The 17,773-nt window shown below is 59.6% G+C and overlaps 1 protein-coding gene across 1 annotated transcript in view; it reads left to right on the top strand.

The window, feature by feature from the left end:
- KCP (kielin/chordin-like protein) overlaps positions 1-11,345 on the top strand; it is a 26,535-nt gene extending 15,190 nt beyond the window's left edge. The window contains exons 20-39 of the mRNA XM_014541817.1: positions 179-349; positions 1,652-1,828; positions 2,661-2,746; positions 3,032-3,122; positions 3,252-3,334; positions 3,437-3,530; positions 4,436-4,609; positions 4,842-4,924; positions 5,454-5,574; positions 6,705-6,784; positions 6,975-7,074; positions 7,486-7,574; positions 7,894-7,996; positions 8,082-8,233; positions 8,507-8,679; positions 8,757-8,868; positions 8,962-9,063; positions 9,754-9,918; positions 10,461-10,767; positions 10,901-11,345. Coding sequence (XP_014397303.1) covers positions 179-349; positions 1,652-1,828; positions 2,661-2,746; positions 3,032-3,122; positions 3,252-3,334; positions 3,437-3,530; positions 4,436-4,609; positions 4,842-4,924; positions 5,454-5,574; positions 6,705-6,784; positions 6,975-7,074; positions 7,486-7,574; positions 7,894-7,996; positions 8,082-8,233; positions 8,507-8,679; positions 8,757-8,868; positions 8,962-9,063; positions 9,754-9,918; positions 10,461-10,767; positions 10,901-11,178 — 2,741 coding nt within the window. The 3' untranslated portion in view covers positions 11,179-11,345. The remainder of the gene's footprint in view (positions 1-178; positions 350-1,651; positions 1,829-2,660; positions 2,747-3,031; positions 3,123-3,251; positions 3,335-3,436; positions 3,531-4,435; positions 4,610-4,841; positions 4,925-5,453; positions 5,575-6,704; positions 6,785-6,974; positions 7,075-7,485; positions 7,575-7,893; positions 7,997-8,081; positions 8,234-8,506; positions 8,680-8,756; positions 8,869-8,961; positions 9,064-9,753; positions 9,919-10,460; positions 10,768-10,900) is intronic.
- The last annotated feature ends 6,428 nt before the right edge of the window (positions 11,346-17,773 follow it).

The raw sequence follows: 17,773 nt of genomic DNA, 5'->3' as shown, positions 1-17,773 counted from the left end.
GTGGTCACCTCTGACTCCTCGCCCGCCTTTCTCCAGCTCCAGCCTGGGCGCCACCCCGCCTTCCCCTCCCCCTGGCCTGGCCCTCCCCTCTCAGAATTTGGGGGGCAGTGCCCGGGAGGTGGTGGGCCTGGTAGACAGCCACCACAGCCCCTCGCCCCGCCCTGTCTCTGCCCCCTAGGCTGCCTGTATGAGGGGAAGGAGTTGGCCAGCGGGAAGCGCTTCCCGTCGCCCACAGTGCGGTGCCACGACTGCCTCTGCCTGGAGGGCAGCGTCAGCTGCGAGCCCAGGGCCTGTGCCCCTGCCCAGTGCCCTTTCCCTGCCAGGGGTGACTGCTGCCCTGCCTGTGATGGTGAGGGGCAGGGACAGGGGGTGGGCGAGGCGGGAGGGCTCAGAGTCATCCTCACTGCCCTGGAGAGGGCCCCGATTCTTATTACACTAAGAAAGAGAAAGCCCTGGACTAAAGCCTGGGTTTGCTCCTGCCTCTGATGCTGTTTGGCTGTGTGGTCTTGGGCAAGTTACATAACCTCTCTGAGCCTAATTTCTGTCAATGTTTGAAAAAACACATAACATAAAATGTACCATCTTAACCATTTTTAAGAGTGACTCTGGGCCTAATCTTAACTCTTGTAAAAAAAAAAAAAAAAAAAAAAAAGAGAGAGAGTTGAACAAGACCAGTTCCCCAGTCTTTGGTCACTCCTGTTTATTATCTTGGCAATTGTTTCTAATACCCTCTACCACCTGTAACTTTATTTATTTAGTGTTTTTCTTCAAATTGAAATTTTATATTGAAATTTATTTAGAAAGGAACCTTTATATCATACTGTAAATGGAAAACTAGATTTTCAAGGAGTAGAATATTACCATTAAAGTGAATACAATTAAAAATCAAATATTAAATTCAAGTCAGATACTTTTGCCTTCTAAGGCTTTCAGCCTGAGACTCACCCCCTTTTTCTTATTTTTACTGACTTTTTCTTTTAAAGAAAAGTTTTAGGTTCACAGCAAAATTAAGAGGAAGGTGCAGATTCTTCCCATATATCCCCTGTGCCCAACCCCCCCAGGCACAGCCCCCCTCATTATCAGGGCCCCCCACCAGGGCGGTACATTGGTTACAGTGGATGAGTTCACACTGACAGGTCATTATCACCCAAAGTGCCTTCTTTTTCAAAAAGGTCAGAAAGTGTCAGCCGCTCAGGGCAAGCTGCCCCACCCTGGGCCCTGGCCCCTCCTTGATTGATCAGAGGGCTTGAAAGAGCGTTGGAAAGGGGATGCCTTGGGTCCAGGCCACCTAAGTTATCTCAAGCATCTCCCAGCTCTAAGGTCACGTTGGAAAAAATGGTGCCTTCTGGCCGGGCAGTGGCCTGCTGGGTATTCAACCCTAGGGACAGATTCCGTGCGGGTTTTTCCTATAGATCAGACGGACAGGGAGAGTTTTCTGCAGGCTGAACGGGAGAAAGTTTGCCCTTTGGCCAGTCCGACTCTCCCCCCAACTCTCCACTTCTGTGTCCGTCAGCCTGGATGGAGGCCTCCCTCCCCACCGTGGCCACGTCTCTGAGGCCTTGGACTCAGGCCAGGGCAAGCTTACAGTGGTGACTGCTGTCCTCTCACCCCTTCCTGACCCCACCCTGCCTCTCCCTGTCCTCTCTTCAAGGCTGTGAGTATTTTGGGGAGTCCTACCTGAGTGGCCAGGAGTTCCCAGAGCCCCGAGCGCCCTGCAACCTGTGTACCTGCCTGGAAGGCTTTGTGACCTGCGGCCGCAGACCCTGTGAGCCTCTGGGCTGCAGCCACCCGCTCATCCCATCTGGGCACTGCTGCCCCACCTGCCAGGGTAGGTCAACGCCTGCCCTCCCACCGCCCGCCCCTTCTGGACCTCCAGCAGCCCAGAGTCATGAGACAGCCGCCCCGCAGACCCACACCCTGCGTTTCGATCCCACGCCTCCACTGTCTGTGTCCTCTGTCCCTGCTGTCACCTCTCACTGGTGTTGGGCTCACCAAATAACTGGTTCCTGTGCTTCCAGACCTTTCTGCTCTTAAGTTGTCCTGCTGCCTTCCTAAAACAGCACATCACGAGACTCAAAACGATTCCCACTGCCCTGGGTGCCTCGGGAGCCCCACCCATTGCTCACCTTCCTCTGTGAGCCCACCTCCATGCTCCACGGCCTCCCTGCGTGCAAAGCTCACCACTTACAGCCTGGTGAAGCCTCTCCTCACCCACCTTCCCAGACACCCGCTCTCCCTCTCAGACCCCTAAGCTTTGAGAGGTCCCAGGCCGGCTGTGTGTGTGTGTGTGTATGTGTGTGTGAGAGTGTATGTTTGTGAGTGTATGTGAGAGAGTATGTGTGTGTGAAAGTATGAGTGTGAGTGTATGTGTATGTGTGTAAGCGTGTATGTGTGTGAGAGTATATGAGTGTGAGTATGTGTGTAAGTGTATTGTGTGAGTGTATATGTATGAGAGTATGTGTGTGAGTGTGTGTGAGTGTATATGTGAGAGAGTATGTGTGTGTGAAAGTATGAGTGTGAGTGTATAGTATTGTGAGTATATGTGAGTATATGTGAGTGTATATGTGTGAGAGCGTGTGAGTGTGAGTGTGAGTGTGAGTGTGAGGCAGGAGACGGTCCTGTTGACAGCAGCTCTCCCACTGCCTTCCCTGCTCTGCCAGGATGCCTCTATCATGGAGTCACTGCTGCCCTAGGAGAGACCCTCCCTGACCCACTGGACCCCACCTGCTCCCTGTGCACCTGCCAGGTGAGGTGGCCTTGGGGAACCCGGGAACCTTCATCTCTGGCCCTCCTTTCTGGCCGGCTTGTCCCCCCCCCCCCCCCCCCCCCCCCCCCCCCCCCCCCCGCAGTCTCACAGCGCACCTCTGCCTGTGACAAGTGGGACAGGACTGGACTCAGGCTCCTGGCCAAGCCAGGGGGTTTGGGCCTGGCAGGCTCGGTGGGGGTGCCCCATCTTGGGGCAGTGTGAAGCCTGGGTTGAGGGTGTGATGACATGGGGATCAGGAAGTGGCAGTGTGACCTCTCTCCCCAGGAAGGTTCCATGCGCTGCCAGAAGAAGCCATGTCCACCTGCTCTCTGCCCTCACCCCTCCCCAGGCCCCTGCTCCTGCCCTGTGTGCCACAGTGAGCTGCCTTCCCCACACCCAGGCCCCCGGGGCCCCTCCCTGCCCCTCCTCCTCGCCTTTCGCCAGGCCTGAGGTTGGACAGGGCAAGGTGGCACAGCGTCCCACCCAGAAAGCATGTCGCCCACAGGATGCTTCTCTCAGGGCCGGGAGCACCAGGATGGGGAGGAGTTTGAGGGGCCCACGGGCAGCTGCGAGCGGTGTCGCTGTCAGGTACGGCCGGGAGGTGGCAGAGGGGGCTGGGCGCTGGCTGGGCACCCTGCCTCTAGGGCACCCAGCCTAGGGAGCAAGTCACTGACCCAGCATCTTCTGCAGGCCGGCCACGTCAGCTGTGTGCAGCGGCGGTGCCCACCCCTGTCCTGCCCACTCCAGGTCACCGAGCAGGGGAGCTGCTGCCCTCGCTGCAGAGGTGTGCCCGGCCGGTGGGGCTGCCCCTTGCTTCTGCCCCTGGGCCCAATGCGCCTCCATCTGCCCCACCTCCTTTCCCTCAAACTCCCCTCCTGTCTTCCCACCTCCCTGCCCACCCATCTGCCCTCCCACACCTCCATCCTTGAGACTTCACCCCTGTCCTCCTTCAGCTCTTCTGACCTGGCCCTGCCCCTGGCCTGCCCAGACCATCTCCCCTTCCAGAGGCTTAGTAGACCCCCTCAAAGCTGCCCCCTGCCTAACCACACCCCATTCATCATCATGATCACATCATGAGCATATACCAGGAGCTAAGCACTTCAATCCACACAAAGATCTTATCAGGGAGGCACTATTATTATTATTCCTATTTCACAGATGGGAGAACTGAGGTGCAGAGAGGTAATATAACTGGCAGCTGGCAGAGACAACCTTTGCTTCTAGGCTGCCTGAATAGGAGCCTTTCTGACCTGCCTTCTGCCCAGCACGGCTTAGATTCCAGAACCATGACAGCATCTCACTGTGAGGGGGCAGCACAGAGGAAATTCTATTTAACAGCTATGGAGTCTGAGGCTTGGAGAGATTGAGTTACCTTTCATTCATTCTGCATGCATGTATTAGATGCCTGCTGCGTGCCAGGTTCTGGTGCTGATGCTGGCCTACCACAGGCAGTGCCTGCTGCCTGGCCTTTGGTTTAGCAAGCAGGCGTGCCAGGGATTATAGCCCAGGAGTTCTGAGCCCAGCCGTGTCTTCCCTCCACCGCAGACAGCAGTTCTGCCAGGCCACCTCCCACCTCACCCCTGCAGATCCCCTCCCAGGCCAGACCCCAGGCCCTGCTGACCACCCAGGGTGGGCCATCGGGGGCAGACAGAACCCAGACTCAGAGTCACCCCTGCCCACCTGGGACAGGCTGCCTGGCCCACGGGGAGGAGCACCCTGAAGGCAGTAGCTGGGAGCCTCCGGACAGCCCCTGCTCCTCCTGCATGTGTCGCGAGGGTGTTGTCACCTGCGCCCGAGTCCAGTGCATCAGCTCCTGTGCCCATCCCCGCCAGGGGCCCAGTGACTGCTGCCCTCGATGCTCTGGTACTGGGAGCCTGGGGTGGGGTGGGTGGCAGGGAGGTAGTACCTGGTCAGCATCTCCCTGCCTTGGCACTGGGTGGGGCGGCAGAGACAAGCCTTTCCAGAGTGGCTCCCATTTTTGTACACACCCAAATCCTGGGGGTTGGGGTCTCTGGGGGACAGAGAACCCTACCCCTGGCATTGCTGCCAGCCTGAAGGCCCCCTGGTCCTATTCTGCTCTTACCCCACCCCCAAGACTGTGAGCATGAGGGCCGGAAGTATGAGCCAGGGGACAGCTTCCAGCCTGGGGCCGACCCCTGTGAAGTGTGCATCTGCGAGGTAGGTGAGGGCCATGCTGGGGGTGGGGCACCATGCGGGCAGCCTGGACACTGCGGGCAGCAGGCACTATGAGGGTCAGAGACAGGAGAGTGTCCCAGTGGCCAGGAGGTGAGGCAGGGCTTGGGGCGAAGAGCCAGCAGGGCCCAGAAGTCTGGGGTTAGCTGTGGCACCAGTGCTGAGTGGGGGAGGCAGTGGGCAGGCCCCCCTGGCAGGAGTGTAGAGTGGGCGTGAATAGGATGGGCGAGGAGACACCTGGGAAGTGGTTGGGGCCACTGAGAATCTCCATCAATGGGGAGCAGGCAGTGACATCATAGGTCCAGAGATTAGGCAGTGGCGTTGGGAAAAGGGTGGCATGAGAGTGCAGGAGGGTCAAAGGTCACAGATGGTTCAGGCCCAATGACTGGAAAGGGAAAGGGAAATCATCGCTGGGGATTAGGGGTGAGGAGCCAGTCTGGGGGGCTGTTGAGGAGGTGCTGCAGGCACACGGAGGGGTCTGGGGCCCAGCCCTGCTCACTCATTCCTGTTGCAGCTGCAGCCCGAGGGGCCTCCCAGCCTTCGCTGTCACCGACGGCAGTGTCCCAGCCTGGTGGGCTGCCCTGCCAGCCAGCTCCTGCCCCCGGGGCCTCAGCACTGCTGTCCCACCTGTGCCCGTGAGTCACTGATAGAGGGTAGCAGGGCTGCCACCCCCTGACTGACACTGGAAGTGCCAGCCAGCTCTCTGCCACAGTCCCAGCCCCAGACCTTTCCTGAGTCCAGAGGACTGTTCTAGAAGCCCTCGCCCTGCCCTGGCGGGTGAGGCTTGCACCACCCCAAGGGGAACCGGGAAAACTGGCAGGGACCCCTTGACTCATTTTGCCCAGCAGGTGGTGCTGTGGGGTGGCAGTTGTGCCAGCTGCTGGCTTTTGAGGGCAATGATGTCGGGTCAAGAGGGGCAGTGAGTGGCCCAGCTCCAGAGATGGGGAGAGCCATTCTTATCAGCACTTGTGCTTCAGGAAAAGAGAAAAAGACGAACACTTATTAAGCACCCCTGCATGCCATGCGCTGCTTGGTGATTTTAATAAGCAGTATCTTGTTTAATTTTCACAGTTACCCAGTGAGGTAAGTATTATTATTATTCCCTTTTTACAGATGAAGAAACTGAGGTTCTGAGAGGTTGATTGATCTGCCTAAAATGGCACAGGCACTGAGGATTGGAACTGGGGGTTACCTGGCTCTCTGTGCTTTCTTTCTTTCTTTTTTTTTTTTTTTAATATATTTTATTGACCTTTTACAGAGAGGAAGGGAGAGGGACAGAGAGTCAGAAACATCAATGAGAGAGAAACACCAATCAGCCGCCCCCCGCACGCCCCCCACTGGGGACGCGCCCGCAACCAAGGCACATGCCCCCGACCGGAATCGAACCCGTGACCCCCGAGTCCGCAGGCCGACGCTCTATCCACTGAGCCAAACCGGTTCTGGCTCTCTGTGCTTTCTTGTGCCGTTTTAGCCAGGCAATATGAAGGGAGCTGGGCGGGGAGCAGGCAGCGCTGTGTGTGGTCCTGAGGGACCTCAGGCTAAGGAAGCCACACGTGGCCAGTGTCCAGCCCCCTCCCCCCAGTAGCCTAGCAAAGTTCCTCTTGAAAAGTCCAAACTTTTCTCTCCTGAACCAGCGGGAAAGGATTTATCCTTCCTGGAGTCAAGGGCTGGGACATGGGTCTGAGGATAGAGTGGGTGAGTGCGGTCACCTGGGCTTACATCCCTTGCCCCCCTTTTACCCTCAATTGCATTCTTGTCTACACAGAGGCCTTGAGTAACTGCACAGAGGGCCTGCTGGGGTCTGAGCTGGTCCCGCTGGACCCTTGCTACACCTGCCAGTGCCAGGTGAGCCCTCGGCCCTGGGGATTCCCAAAGCTCCAAGAACCGCCTCTGTGGGCTGGGGCCGAATCTCCGGCCGCAGCTCCGGGATTCCCACTCACCCGGCATGCGCCCACCCGTCCTGAATGTCACATTCCGCGAAGAGCCGGCGCCCTCCCACATCCTCTACCCACCGTGTTCTCACGCCCTTTCACAGGACCTCACCTGGCTCTGCGTTCACCAGGCCTGTCCTGAGCTCAGCTGTCTCCCCTCAGAGCGCCATACCCCGCCTGGGGGCTGCTGCCCTGTGTGCCGGGGTAAATGCTGGCTTCGTTCTTTTGTAGAAAGGGAGGGCTTGTCATTGGGGTGGAGGAGAGACCCTGAGGCAGAGGGAGGCAGAGAATGAAGCCTGGATTCTCAAGGCCTGGCCTGAGGCCTGCCAGTGGGCTCAGTACCACAGGCCCCTGGTAGGGTATTGCACTGCCCAGCTGGCAGCCAGGCCCGAGGAGGGCTCCAGCCTACGGCTCTTTCGGCTTCCAGAACCCTCTCCACATCCCCGGTGCAGGGTCTGTCCTCTAGTAGGCCCCCTGCATGTGGTTGAAGAAATCAATACCATCAGGGTGCTAAGTGGGTGGGGGGCACCCCCTGCTGTGGGCCTTCAGGGTGCGCTCCAGGGAGGAGGGATGCAGCTGGAAGGACAGCGCTCCCCCAGCCTCATTTCCCATCAGAATGTGTGGTGGAGGCCGAGGGCCGGAGAGTGGCCGATGGAGAGAGCTGGCGGGACCCCAGCAATGCCTGCATTACTTGTACCTGCCATGTGAGCTGGGGGTGAGGAGTGGGGGTGGAGGGCCTTATAGAAGAGGGGAGCCTCAGGACGCTGGGCCAATGCATATGAGGGGGTGTCTTTGAGGTAATTAGGAAAGGGCGCCCCCCTGGGTGAGAGGGGGCAGAGGCATCCCTGTGCTGGGCACGGAGCTGAGGGCTGGACTTCAGGCCCCACCTGAACAGGAAGTGGTGGTTCTTCTGGAGCAGCTCCAGGGAGAAGGGGCTGCTGCCTCAGAACTGAGCCCCCAGAAGTGTGACCAGGGACCCCAGGTCCTACCGGAAGTCCCTAGAGCAGTGGCCTCTGTCCTCAGCGGGGCCGCGTGGAGTGCCGCCTTGAGGAGTGCCAGGCCCTCTCCTGCCCACACGGCTGGGTGAAGGTTCGAGACACTGGCAGGTGCTGTGAACGATGCCAAGGTGCGGGCCGGGTGATGGAGAGAGCAGCACCGAGACCCAGGGTGAGGCAGGGGCAGCTGACCTTTGCCCTTCCCCTCCCCCCAAGTCCCCTCAGCTCCCGCCCAGTCATGTGAGCACCAGGGCCGAGAGGTGGCCTCCGGGGAAAGCTGGGCCGTGGACCCCTGCACCAGCTGCTCCTGCGTGGCCGGCGCCGTGCGCTGCCAGAGTCAGCGCTGCCCGCCGCTCTCCTGTGGCCCTGTGAGTGCCCGTCTAGGGCGGTGGGGTGAGTGTGCACGTGGCACCGCCACCTGGTGCAACGGGCAGGGAAGGAGGAACCTGGCTGGGGCCCCCGGCCGCGGAGCTGGGGACGAGGGGCGCGGCGGAGGGTCCTGCAGTTCCCGGAGCGACCGCGAGGCGGCGCCCAGAGCCCGCTCGCAGTGCGTCTGGGAGCCCGAGCGCCCGGGTCCTCAGAGGCTCCGCGTGGGGCTCCGCCGGGACCGCGTGTCTGACGCTGTCCCGGGCGGAGGCCAGGACGAGGCTCCCGCCCTGAATCCCGGCAGCTGCTGCCCCCGCTGCCTGCCGCGGCCGGCTTCCTGCATGGCCTTCGGAGACCCCCATTACCGCACCTTCGACGGCCGCCTGCTGCACTTCCAGGGCAGCTGCAGCTACGTGCTGGCCCGGCACTGCCGTGGAGGGGACTTCAGGTGCGCAGCGCCCCCTGCCTGCTCCCTGCCCCGCACCCTCTCCTGCTGACCACCGCGCCCGGCCTCTCGCACCGCAGTGTGCACGTGACCAACACTGACCGGGGCCGGAGCGGTGTGGCCTGGACCCAGGAGGTGGCGGTGCTGCTGGGAGACGTGGCCGTGCGGCTGCTGCAGGGCGGGGCGGTCACGGTGAGGCGAGCAGAGGGCCGGGAAGGGCAGTCCCGCCGCCGTCCAGGCCTCCGTGCCAACGTCGCCCCTCCTCCCGCCCTCCTTCTCCGCTAGGTGGACGGGCGCCCTGTGGCCCTGCCCTTCCTGCAGGAGCCGCTGCTGTACGCGGAGCTGCGGGGCGGCACCGTGATCCTGCACACCCAGCCGGGGCTCCAGGTGCGGCCTGGCCATGGGGGTGTGGGGTGGGGGAAGGAGGGGCCTGGGGCTGCTCAGGCTGCTGTTCTGTGGAGGGCGTGGGGGTTACCAACTACTTCCCGGGCCACACGGAGGTGGGAGAGTCCAGAGGCCTCAGGTGCAATGAAAGTTCTGAGCCTGGTTTCTAATCTTGGCTCAGCCATCAACACACTGGGCCCTGGGCCTGGACCAGTCCTCTGTGGGCCGGTTTCCTCGTTGGTAAAATCGTGGAAGGATTCGCGGGAGGGTCAACTGAGGTCTCCTAGGGCATAGGTGGTTTCAGGAGTCCCTCCAGCTCCCATGCCAAGGAGTGATGCACTCCCCCGCATCCAGCAAGAAGCACACTTTGTAAATTCCTAGAATAGGACTTGGCTACACTTGGGATACAAACTCTAACTGCGTCCTGTCCGCTGTAAGGCCTGAGCACCCAGGAGATAGTCTATCTCTGGAAGTGGGTGCATTTCACCTGGGGGCCCAGTTCAGGGATGCTGACGGCCGGTGCCTTCCTGGGAGCTGTGCTGCCTGTCATAGTCCCGCAGCCTGTCCCCGGGGCCGTCTCCCCCATGGAGAGCCTCCCTCCGACAGCAGGGGGCGCGCTGACACTGTGTGTGCGGCCAGGGCGGATCTTGGGCTTCCTTTTCCCCTCTCTCCAGTCCCAGCCTCTCCACACAGGTGCTGTGGGATGGGCAGTCCCAGGTGGAGGTGAGAGTGCCTGGCTCCTACCGGGGCCAGATTTGTGGGCTCTGTGGGAACTTCAATGGCTTTGCCCAGGATGATCTGCAGGGCCCTCAGGGGCTGCTCCTACCCACTGAGGCTGCCTTTGGGAATAGCTGGCAGGTGAGTGGTACAGGAGCCCGGGGCCTGGGGGGCCGGGGATCGGGCTGGAGACGGCACAGTTGAGCATGAGTCTCAGAGCAGCCCTTTGGTGTGGACATGGGGAGCAGGGTGGATACAAGATGGGCTTTGGGACTTTTAGGCTGGCTTGGGAGCTTCTTGCCTGGCATGGAGCTGGAGGAGGCAGAAAGGCCTGTTGAAAGAGGCCTCATCATCTGACTCCCCAAGCCCTGCGTTGCTACTCACAGGCTGTGTGACCTTGAACAAGTTACTTGCCTGCTCTGGGCCTTGGTTTGTCCCCAAAATGGGGACAAAAGAAAAGTAGCTCATGCTTTCTTTGCTATTCTTTTTTTTCTTTATTGATTAAGGTATTACTAGTACATATGTGTCCTTATCCCCCCCCCCCCCCCTTCATTCTTTGCTATTCTTGTAAGGGGGTTTTTGAAGCTAAAACAAAACATTGGGTGGGAAATGCTTTGAAGAACGGCAGACAAAGGCCAGCTGCCCAAGGATGCGGTCATACCAGGGCCACTTTCCCCACCCAGGTCCCCGAGGGGCCGGGACCTGGTCGGCCCTGTTCCAAGGGCCGGGAGGTGCATCCTTGCCGAGCAGCAGGCTACCGTGCCCGGCGTGAGGCCAACGCCCGGTGCGGGGTGCTGAAGTCCTCCCCATTCAGTCGCTGCCATGCTGTGGTGCCGCCGGAGCCCTTCTTTGCCGCCTGTGTGTATGACCTGTGTGCCTGTGGCCCTGGCTCCTCGGCTGACACCTGCCTCTGCGATGCCCTGGAAGCCTATGCCAGCCACTGTCGCCAGGCAGGGGCGACGCCGGCCTGGCGGGGCCCGACGCTCTGTGGTGAGCCAGCAGTGCCCGAGGTGGCATGGGGAAGGGGGTGGCACAGAGGGCCAGATCTGGGTGGGGGAGGCACAGGGAGGGCTGCAAGGGGTGAGTAGGGTGACTGGAGCCCCGCCGTCCACTCTGCCTGCAGTGGTGGGCTGCCCCCTGGACCGTGGCTTCGTGTTCGATGAGTGTGGCCCGCCCTGTCCCCGCACCTGCTTCAACCAGCACGTCCCCCTGGGGGAGCTGTCTGCCGACTGTGTGAGGCCCTGTGTCCCCGGCTGCCAGTGCCCCGCAGGCCTGGTGGAGCATGAAGCCCACTGTATCCCACCCGAGGCCTGCCCCCCAGTCCTACTCACTGGGGACCAGCCACCCCGAGATCTGCTCAGCCCCAGCCAGGAGTCCCGGGGGACACCTGACCCAGGATGACAGCGACCGGGACTCATCAGACCAGAAGGCTCTCCTTGGAGAGCAGCTCCCACCCTGGCCAGAGCTTCAGCGAGAGTGCCCTGCGCTGGCACTGGGAGCCTAGGCCCATGTCCCACAAAAACCCAGCCGTGTTGAGTCAGAAGCAGTAAACTCGGGGCCTGCCCTAAGGCTGCCTTGTGTGTGTGTGTGTGCGTGTGCTTCCTCCTGGCACTGGGGCATGGGCTGCTTGGGACATGGGGGCCAGAAGTCAGTGTCCCCAGAGTCAGAGCGGTGGCAGCTGTGGGGATTCAGCTCTGGACCTTGCTCACTCCCGTGCCTGCATCCCTGGGCTGCCCCTCGCCTGCAATACCCTGGTGCTGCCCTGCAGTGGGCAGGCGGAGCCAGGACGCCTGGTCCCAGCCTGCGTTTGCAGGTAGCAGGCGTGGCCTGTGGCCCCGATGGGGCACCCTCTGTGGATCATGTGGAATCCTGCAGGGGCTGAAGTGCACAGAGAAGATGCTCAGTCCCCACATGGCATCCTGTTTTCTCTTGGTTTGGGGATACCAAGTGCTCAGGGGCCTCCTGGGCCACTCAGAGCTGGTGATAGAGGGACCCTGTGCCTGGAGTGGGGACCAGGACTGTGATGAAATACAGACACAGATACAAGTGCACAGACCCCCCCCCCCCCAACAAGCGTGTATACCTGTGTGCATCCACAGCCACGCCCACCCTGATGGGCCTGTGGGCCGGGGACACATGTGCAATTTCTGAAGACATCCTTGTAGGGGAAAGAACATGGGCTTTGAAATAGAAAAACTCTATGTCTTTGAAAAGAAAAACATCTTTTAAAAGTGAACTCTATCTTGAATTCTCTTTACCTCCTACTGGCTATACGACCTTGGTGTGTTAGGGACCTTGGCTAAAATAGCAAAGGGGGCCCTGCTCTCATTGCTGGGTCCCTAATATTTCAGCAGGAAAAGGGGAGAGTGTTGGGCTGGATTGAGGTCACCTGTCTGCTTGCTCAGCTGCTTCTGCCAGGCTTCTCTCTGGGCTCCCTGCCCTCGTGGAGTGGTTAGAGCAGCAGCAGAGACAGCGAAGACCACAGCATCTCGTGTCTTCATTCCCTCCCCTAGTTATAGCTTATGCAGGCTGTATCCTCATCTGACGTATTGCAAGGAACAAGCAGAATGAACAGCGCTCTGCATGGGGACAGCTTGGAGCCAGCGCTAGGGAAGCACCCGCCATGGCCTGCCCGTCACGTTGTCCTGCCTGCGCTGGCTCAGAGCCTGTTTATCTCCGCCACCATCTCCAGCTGAGGGAGACAGTGCCACCTGCTGGTTAGGGCAGCTTACTTCTGGGGCCCAGTGTTGTGATCTGTAAAATGGGGGTGAGAATGATAGCACCCACTTCATCAAGTTGCTGCGAGGGGCTCCCTGCCCTCGTGGAGTGGTTAGAGCAGCAGCATCTCGTGTCTTCATTCCCTCCCTTAGTTATAGCTTATGCAGGCTGTGTCCTCATCTGACATATTGCAAGGAACAAGCAGAATGAACAGCGCTCTGCATGGGGACAGCTTGGAGCCAGCGCTAGGGAAGCACCCGCCATGGCCTGCCCGTCACGTTGTCCTGCCTGCGCTGGCTCAGAGCCTGTTTATCTCCGCCACCATCTCCAGCTGAGGGAGACAGTGCCACCTGCTGGTTAGGGCAGCTTACTTCTGGGGCCCAGTGTTGTGATCTGTAAAATGGGGGTGAGAATGATAGCACCCTGCGAGGAAGGGTCACAAGTGTGGAGCAGTTGTGTCCTGGCTGTGGGTAGCTGCTGCCCATGTTGAGCATGTGAGGCGCCTATGTAATGCAGCTTCGTATGTACATGTAAGTATGTGGATGTAAAACAGGTACTCATTTGGGATGCGAACAAGCACATGCACACACCTGTCTCTGGAAGGGTCACACTCCTGACCCTACACCGCCACCTCCGTGACCCAGAAACCTTTCTCGGAGTCAGAGCTCCAGGAGACTTGGTGGGCCCCGGCCGCGGCTCAGACATCAGGGTCCTGCATTATTGTGCTCAGGGGCTTTGTCTCTGGCTCCTGTGAGCAAATCCTGTGTGTCCATCTCCAGTCCCTAGTGGCACTGGGAAAAGGGGAGGGGACATCTGCCCCGACCCCTACTCCATGGCGCAGGCAGCTACACCTGGGGCCTAAGGCTCCCTTGCAGCCCCAAGCAGGTCTTGGCTCTGTACCAGCACCTGTTCCGATGCCCTGCAGGCCTGGGCCAGCTCTGGGCTGCACTTCGGCAGGTGAGGGAGGCAGGGCACTGCCTCTGAGGGGACCGGGCCTCGGTGGGGCCTGACCCAACCTTACCTCCCCAGGTGCATGGAGCCGGCGGGCCCAGGAGCAGGGAGGGGCTGCCTGGGGGTGTGGCAGAGGCAGGATGGGTACCCTCTCACATTCTGGCACCCCATCTTTTTGCAGCTCCTGTGGGACTTGGAGCTGCTGACTGGGGCGGGGCTGGGCCTCTTCTGGCCTCCGCAGGCCCAGTTCTGTGGTCTGAGGGACCAGGCCCAGTGTGCGCGGAGCCAGTGCAGCGAGGCCCGTGGTAGGGTGGGTGGGGACTCGGAGCAGCTGATGAGTCGGGTGAGCGGGGCTTGGCTGAGGCAGGGGGGTCACTGTGACATTGGGGCAGTCATAGTGGTGAGGAGAGTGGGAGGAGCGTGGGCTTTGGAGACAGATGGATCCGGTTCAGATCTCTGTTCCGACAAGGTGTGGGCTGTGGCCTCTATTCCTTCAGCCACACGACGAGGAAGAGAACATCCTTCTCAGAGGGCTGCTGGGAGCACCGGAAGCTCATCCATGAGGAGGGTGTAGCGCTGTGCCCGCAGCACGGGGCCTGTCGTTCTGTGCCGGCTGCTACCATCCCACAGCCAGCACCCATCTTGGTCAGTCCACTGCGTGGTGATGCCCAGAAGCCGTAGACATGGCTGCAGCGTGGGAGGAGAGCAGGCTGGCAGGCCCTGAGCGGCACACTGAGCACCCACCGCAGCCCTCCCTCCAGGAAGAGGGTGCTGTGGTGACTGGGAGCGACGGCTGTCTCCGGTCCAGCTCAGCCACCAACTGCCGAGGCCCTTCGGGCAGGTTGGCAGCCGGCTCTGGGCCGAGGCCTCCCAGGAGAGAGCAGGAGGGTGTGTCCAATGACCTGTCCAGACAACCTGCCGGCCACGACTGCAGGCTCATCTGAGGGCTCCCCTGGGCAGGAGGGACCCCTTTCCAAGCTCCTGCACCTGGAGGGGCAGGGGAGGGCATCATCCAAGGGCATGGATGCCAGGAGGGGGCATCTCAGGGGCGTTTTAGAGGCTGCCTACCATCTGGTGTCCTGGGGACTAGGCCACCCCCTAATCCTTCCAGCGTTCCAGGCTGTGCTCCTCACACCAGGCTGGGGACACCCTGAGCCAGAACCACCAGTTCCTGGAGGGGTGAGTCTTTCTCCCAGGGAATCTGTGCACTGGGTGTTGCCACATAAAGAGACCGAACACTGGCCCTTTCCCTGGTCTCCTTCCACAGCCCCGCCCAGCACCCCTCCTCACACACATGGTCCTCCTGGGGCTCTCGCTCAGTTGCACCCACATGGTTGCCCACAGCCCCTGGGAAGGGTAACCCCCAGGTCCAGCTCCCAGGATCCAGTGGTGGGTACAGGGGCTGGGGCAAGTCGCCCCGTATGGTGTTTGAATGTTAGGTGGGAAGGCTCAGCAGCTGCTGGGGGTGGGGAGACTGGCAGACAGGCTGCCCCTCCCCTTCCAGAGCCCAGATGCAAGAGGTGCAGCTGAGGCAGCTTTTGCACACCTGCAGGGGGCTGGCTGCAGACCCATCATCAGCCCCAGATCTGGGGGAAGTCGGGAGTGCCGCAGACCCACGTGGGAGAGCCCTGGCGTGCCTGCAGAGCCCACACCTGGGATGTTGACAGGAGGGGTCGGCATCCAGGCAGCAGGGCCCTCGGCTGGGGTGGCCGGACTACACTGGGGGAGGCAGTCCACTCCTCACTCATTCCTCATCTCATAGCTCTTAGTTGGGTGTCGGGGCACCCAAGAACGGCAAGTAGGTTTTATTTTATGTGCCAATTCCCCTTGATTTGTAGCAGCTGTCTCAGGCACTGTGTCCAGGGGGATTCTGAAACTAATTTGGAGCTCAGGGGAGAGAGGTGGCAATGTCTGTCCATGGCTGCTCGGGGAGGAGGGAATGGAATAGCCTGTGGGCCACCCTACGCCAGACACTGGGGATATGCCAAGTACATGAAAGTCTTGCCCCATCACTTGGTCCCTTGTCTCTGAGGAGAGCACAGCCTAGTGAGAGAGTGTGACCATGAACAGGGGATTAGAATCAGTGAGATAGATGCTGTGAGCCCTGGACCTGTTAGTTTAAACAAGACACTCTCAAAGGATTTGTTAAATACTAAGCCCAGCAAAGCCATAAGCATTTTAAATTTGCTTTTATTGATTTTAGAAAGAGGGAGAGGGAGAAGGAGAGGAAGAGGGAGAGAGAGACAGAGAGAGAAAGAAACATTGATCAGCTGCCTCCTGCACACCCCCTACTGTGGATCGAGCCCGCAACCTGGGCATGTGCCCTGACTGGGATTCGAACTAGTGACCTTTTGGTACATGGGACCATGATCAAGAGGCCAGGGCAGCTTTTAATTGTTCTTTTGTACGTGTGAGAGGAAGAAAGTGCCAATGACTATTGTCTAATTGATAGAGAAATTTTTACAATTATATTCAGAGGAAGGGGCTGGAGGCTATTTTCACAGTTTATGCAATAATTTCTGAAGGCGTGGGAGTCTTATCAGACCCCTGTGCTCAGAAACTCTTCAAAAGACAGATTTATTTTCACAGAGAACCTTCTATTTCGGTTAGTTATGAATATCTCCACATCCATATTGCATAAAGATGGGATGTTCTTGAGAAGGGTCCCACTTTAAGACCTTATGAAATCAAGTTTTTTAAAACTAGTTTTAAGGATACTGAGCGACTTGCCTCCCTCCACAGCTGCAAGGGAGCAGCGACCTCTCATCTCCCTTTTTAGATTCCTTTTGTTGATTATGCAGACTTGCAGTTTTGAGGCTCGGCTCTGGCCTAAGATTTCAATTCTTGAATTTTGTCTGATTTTGCTGTCAGAAACCAAGAAAGAGCTTAAAAGGGTACATGCAGTGGTTTTTTTATGGGCCTGGATGGGCCCATCAGGACAAAGTAGGGGTGTCCTACGAGGCCCTTCCTGCTCCAAGGCATCCCATGGTGGAGGAAGAGGGTGTGGGGTTCCAGGGAGATGGTCTGGCTTGGAGGGGAAGATAAGAAAGATGCAGTCGGCTGTAGGCGGGCAAACCTGACAAGCAGGCACATAGTAGGCTGTGTAAATACAGGTGGAACAATGAACTATGAGAACTGGAAGTTCAAACACCAGCTATCTGGGCGCCCCCTCCCTTTATCTGCCGGGGATTCCCTAGGCTTCTTGGCTCCAGTCCAGGTGGGATGTGTGTGAGGGGCTGGGACGTGTGCACAGGGCTCCTTACATCAATCTTTCTCAGGTTGCTTACGAGAGCTGGACCCCACCACCAGCAGTAGCTTTGGGGAACCAGGAAACTCAGAATTCAAGGTGAAGGGGTCAGAGGGTCCTGGGCAAGGGCCCTCTCAGATTGGGGGCGGCAGGGGTGGGTTCTGCCGTGGAAGAGGCTGCTGGGGTGAGGCAGGGCGACTTCCTATAGCGAGGTGGACGGGACCATTGCTGAAGCACCGTTTACACTACATAACACGGGTTAACAAATGCAGGAGTCAGGCAAGGGCCATATGGAAGGGAGGCCACCGGAGCAGCCACTGGGGTCTCCAGGCTCCCCTGGGGTGGGGGGTGGGGGTGGCCCTGGCACAGGGATTCCCTCACAGCCTAGGACAAAGTGCATCCTTCCCTGAATCTGGTCCAGAAGGAAGAGAGGGCCCAGCAGAGCCCACCACCCAGGCCCCCTTCCACCATCATCTGGAAGCCTGCGGGCCCTCAGGCCTGCCCTCCCAGGGCCTGCCACTATCCCAGGATCCCCCGAGGGGCTGGGCTGGGGCTTGGACCAGGACAGAGCAGCACTTCAGAAACTCCGATTCCTCAGAGTCGGAGAGAGGGGGACCCTCAGGATCAGGGACGGGGAGCCCCCCACGGGGAGCACAAGAAGTTCCTCAGAGTCAGAGAGAGAAGGCAAACCAGGGTCAGGGTGGGGAGGCTACTCCGGCTCTGAAACAAGAGATCTCTGTGGGTCTGGGCGGGAGACCCCTCGGGGTGAGAAGAAGATGCTCTTCAAGATGAAGAAGGAAACAGGCCAGAGTGCCTGAGGAAGGAGGTCCCTCAGGGGGGGGAGTGAAGAGCCTTCCGCATTCTGGAGGCGGAGGCCCGACCTCACCAGCCTGGAGGTGGCTCAGGGCGAGGCGCCCGCACAACCCCAGGAGGAAGACTTCCGAGGAATTCCGAGGGAGGGACGTCTGCAGGTCTCCGGCAGGACAGAGGCCGCAGCCTGGGGGAAGGGAGCGCCCAGGCCCCGGGGAAGGAGCACCAAGCTGACGCAGGACAAGACCCACAGCCAGAGACTAGAATCCG

This window comes from Myotis brandtii, unplaced genomic scaffold (assembly GCF_000412655.1).
Source record: "Myotis brandtii unplaced genomic scaffold, ASM41265v1 scaffold280, whole genome shotgun sequence".
In the NCBI taxonomy this organism is placed as follows: Eukaryota; Metazoa; Chordata; class Mammalia; order Chiroptera; family Vespertilionidae; genus Myotis; species Myotis brandtii.
The sequence above is the reverse complement of the archived record's forward strand: the minus strand, read 5'-3'. Positions and strand labels throughout refer to the sequence as shown.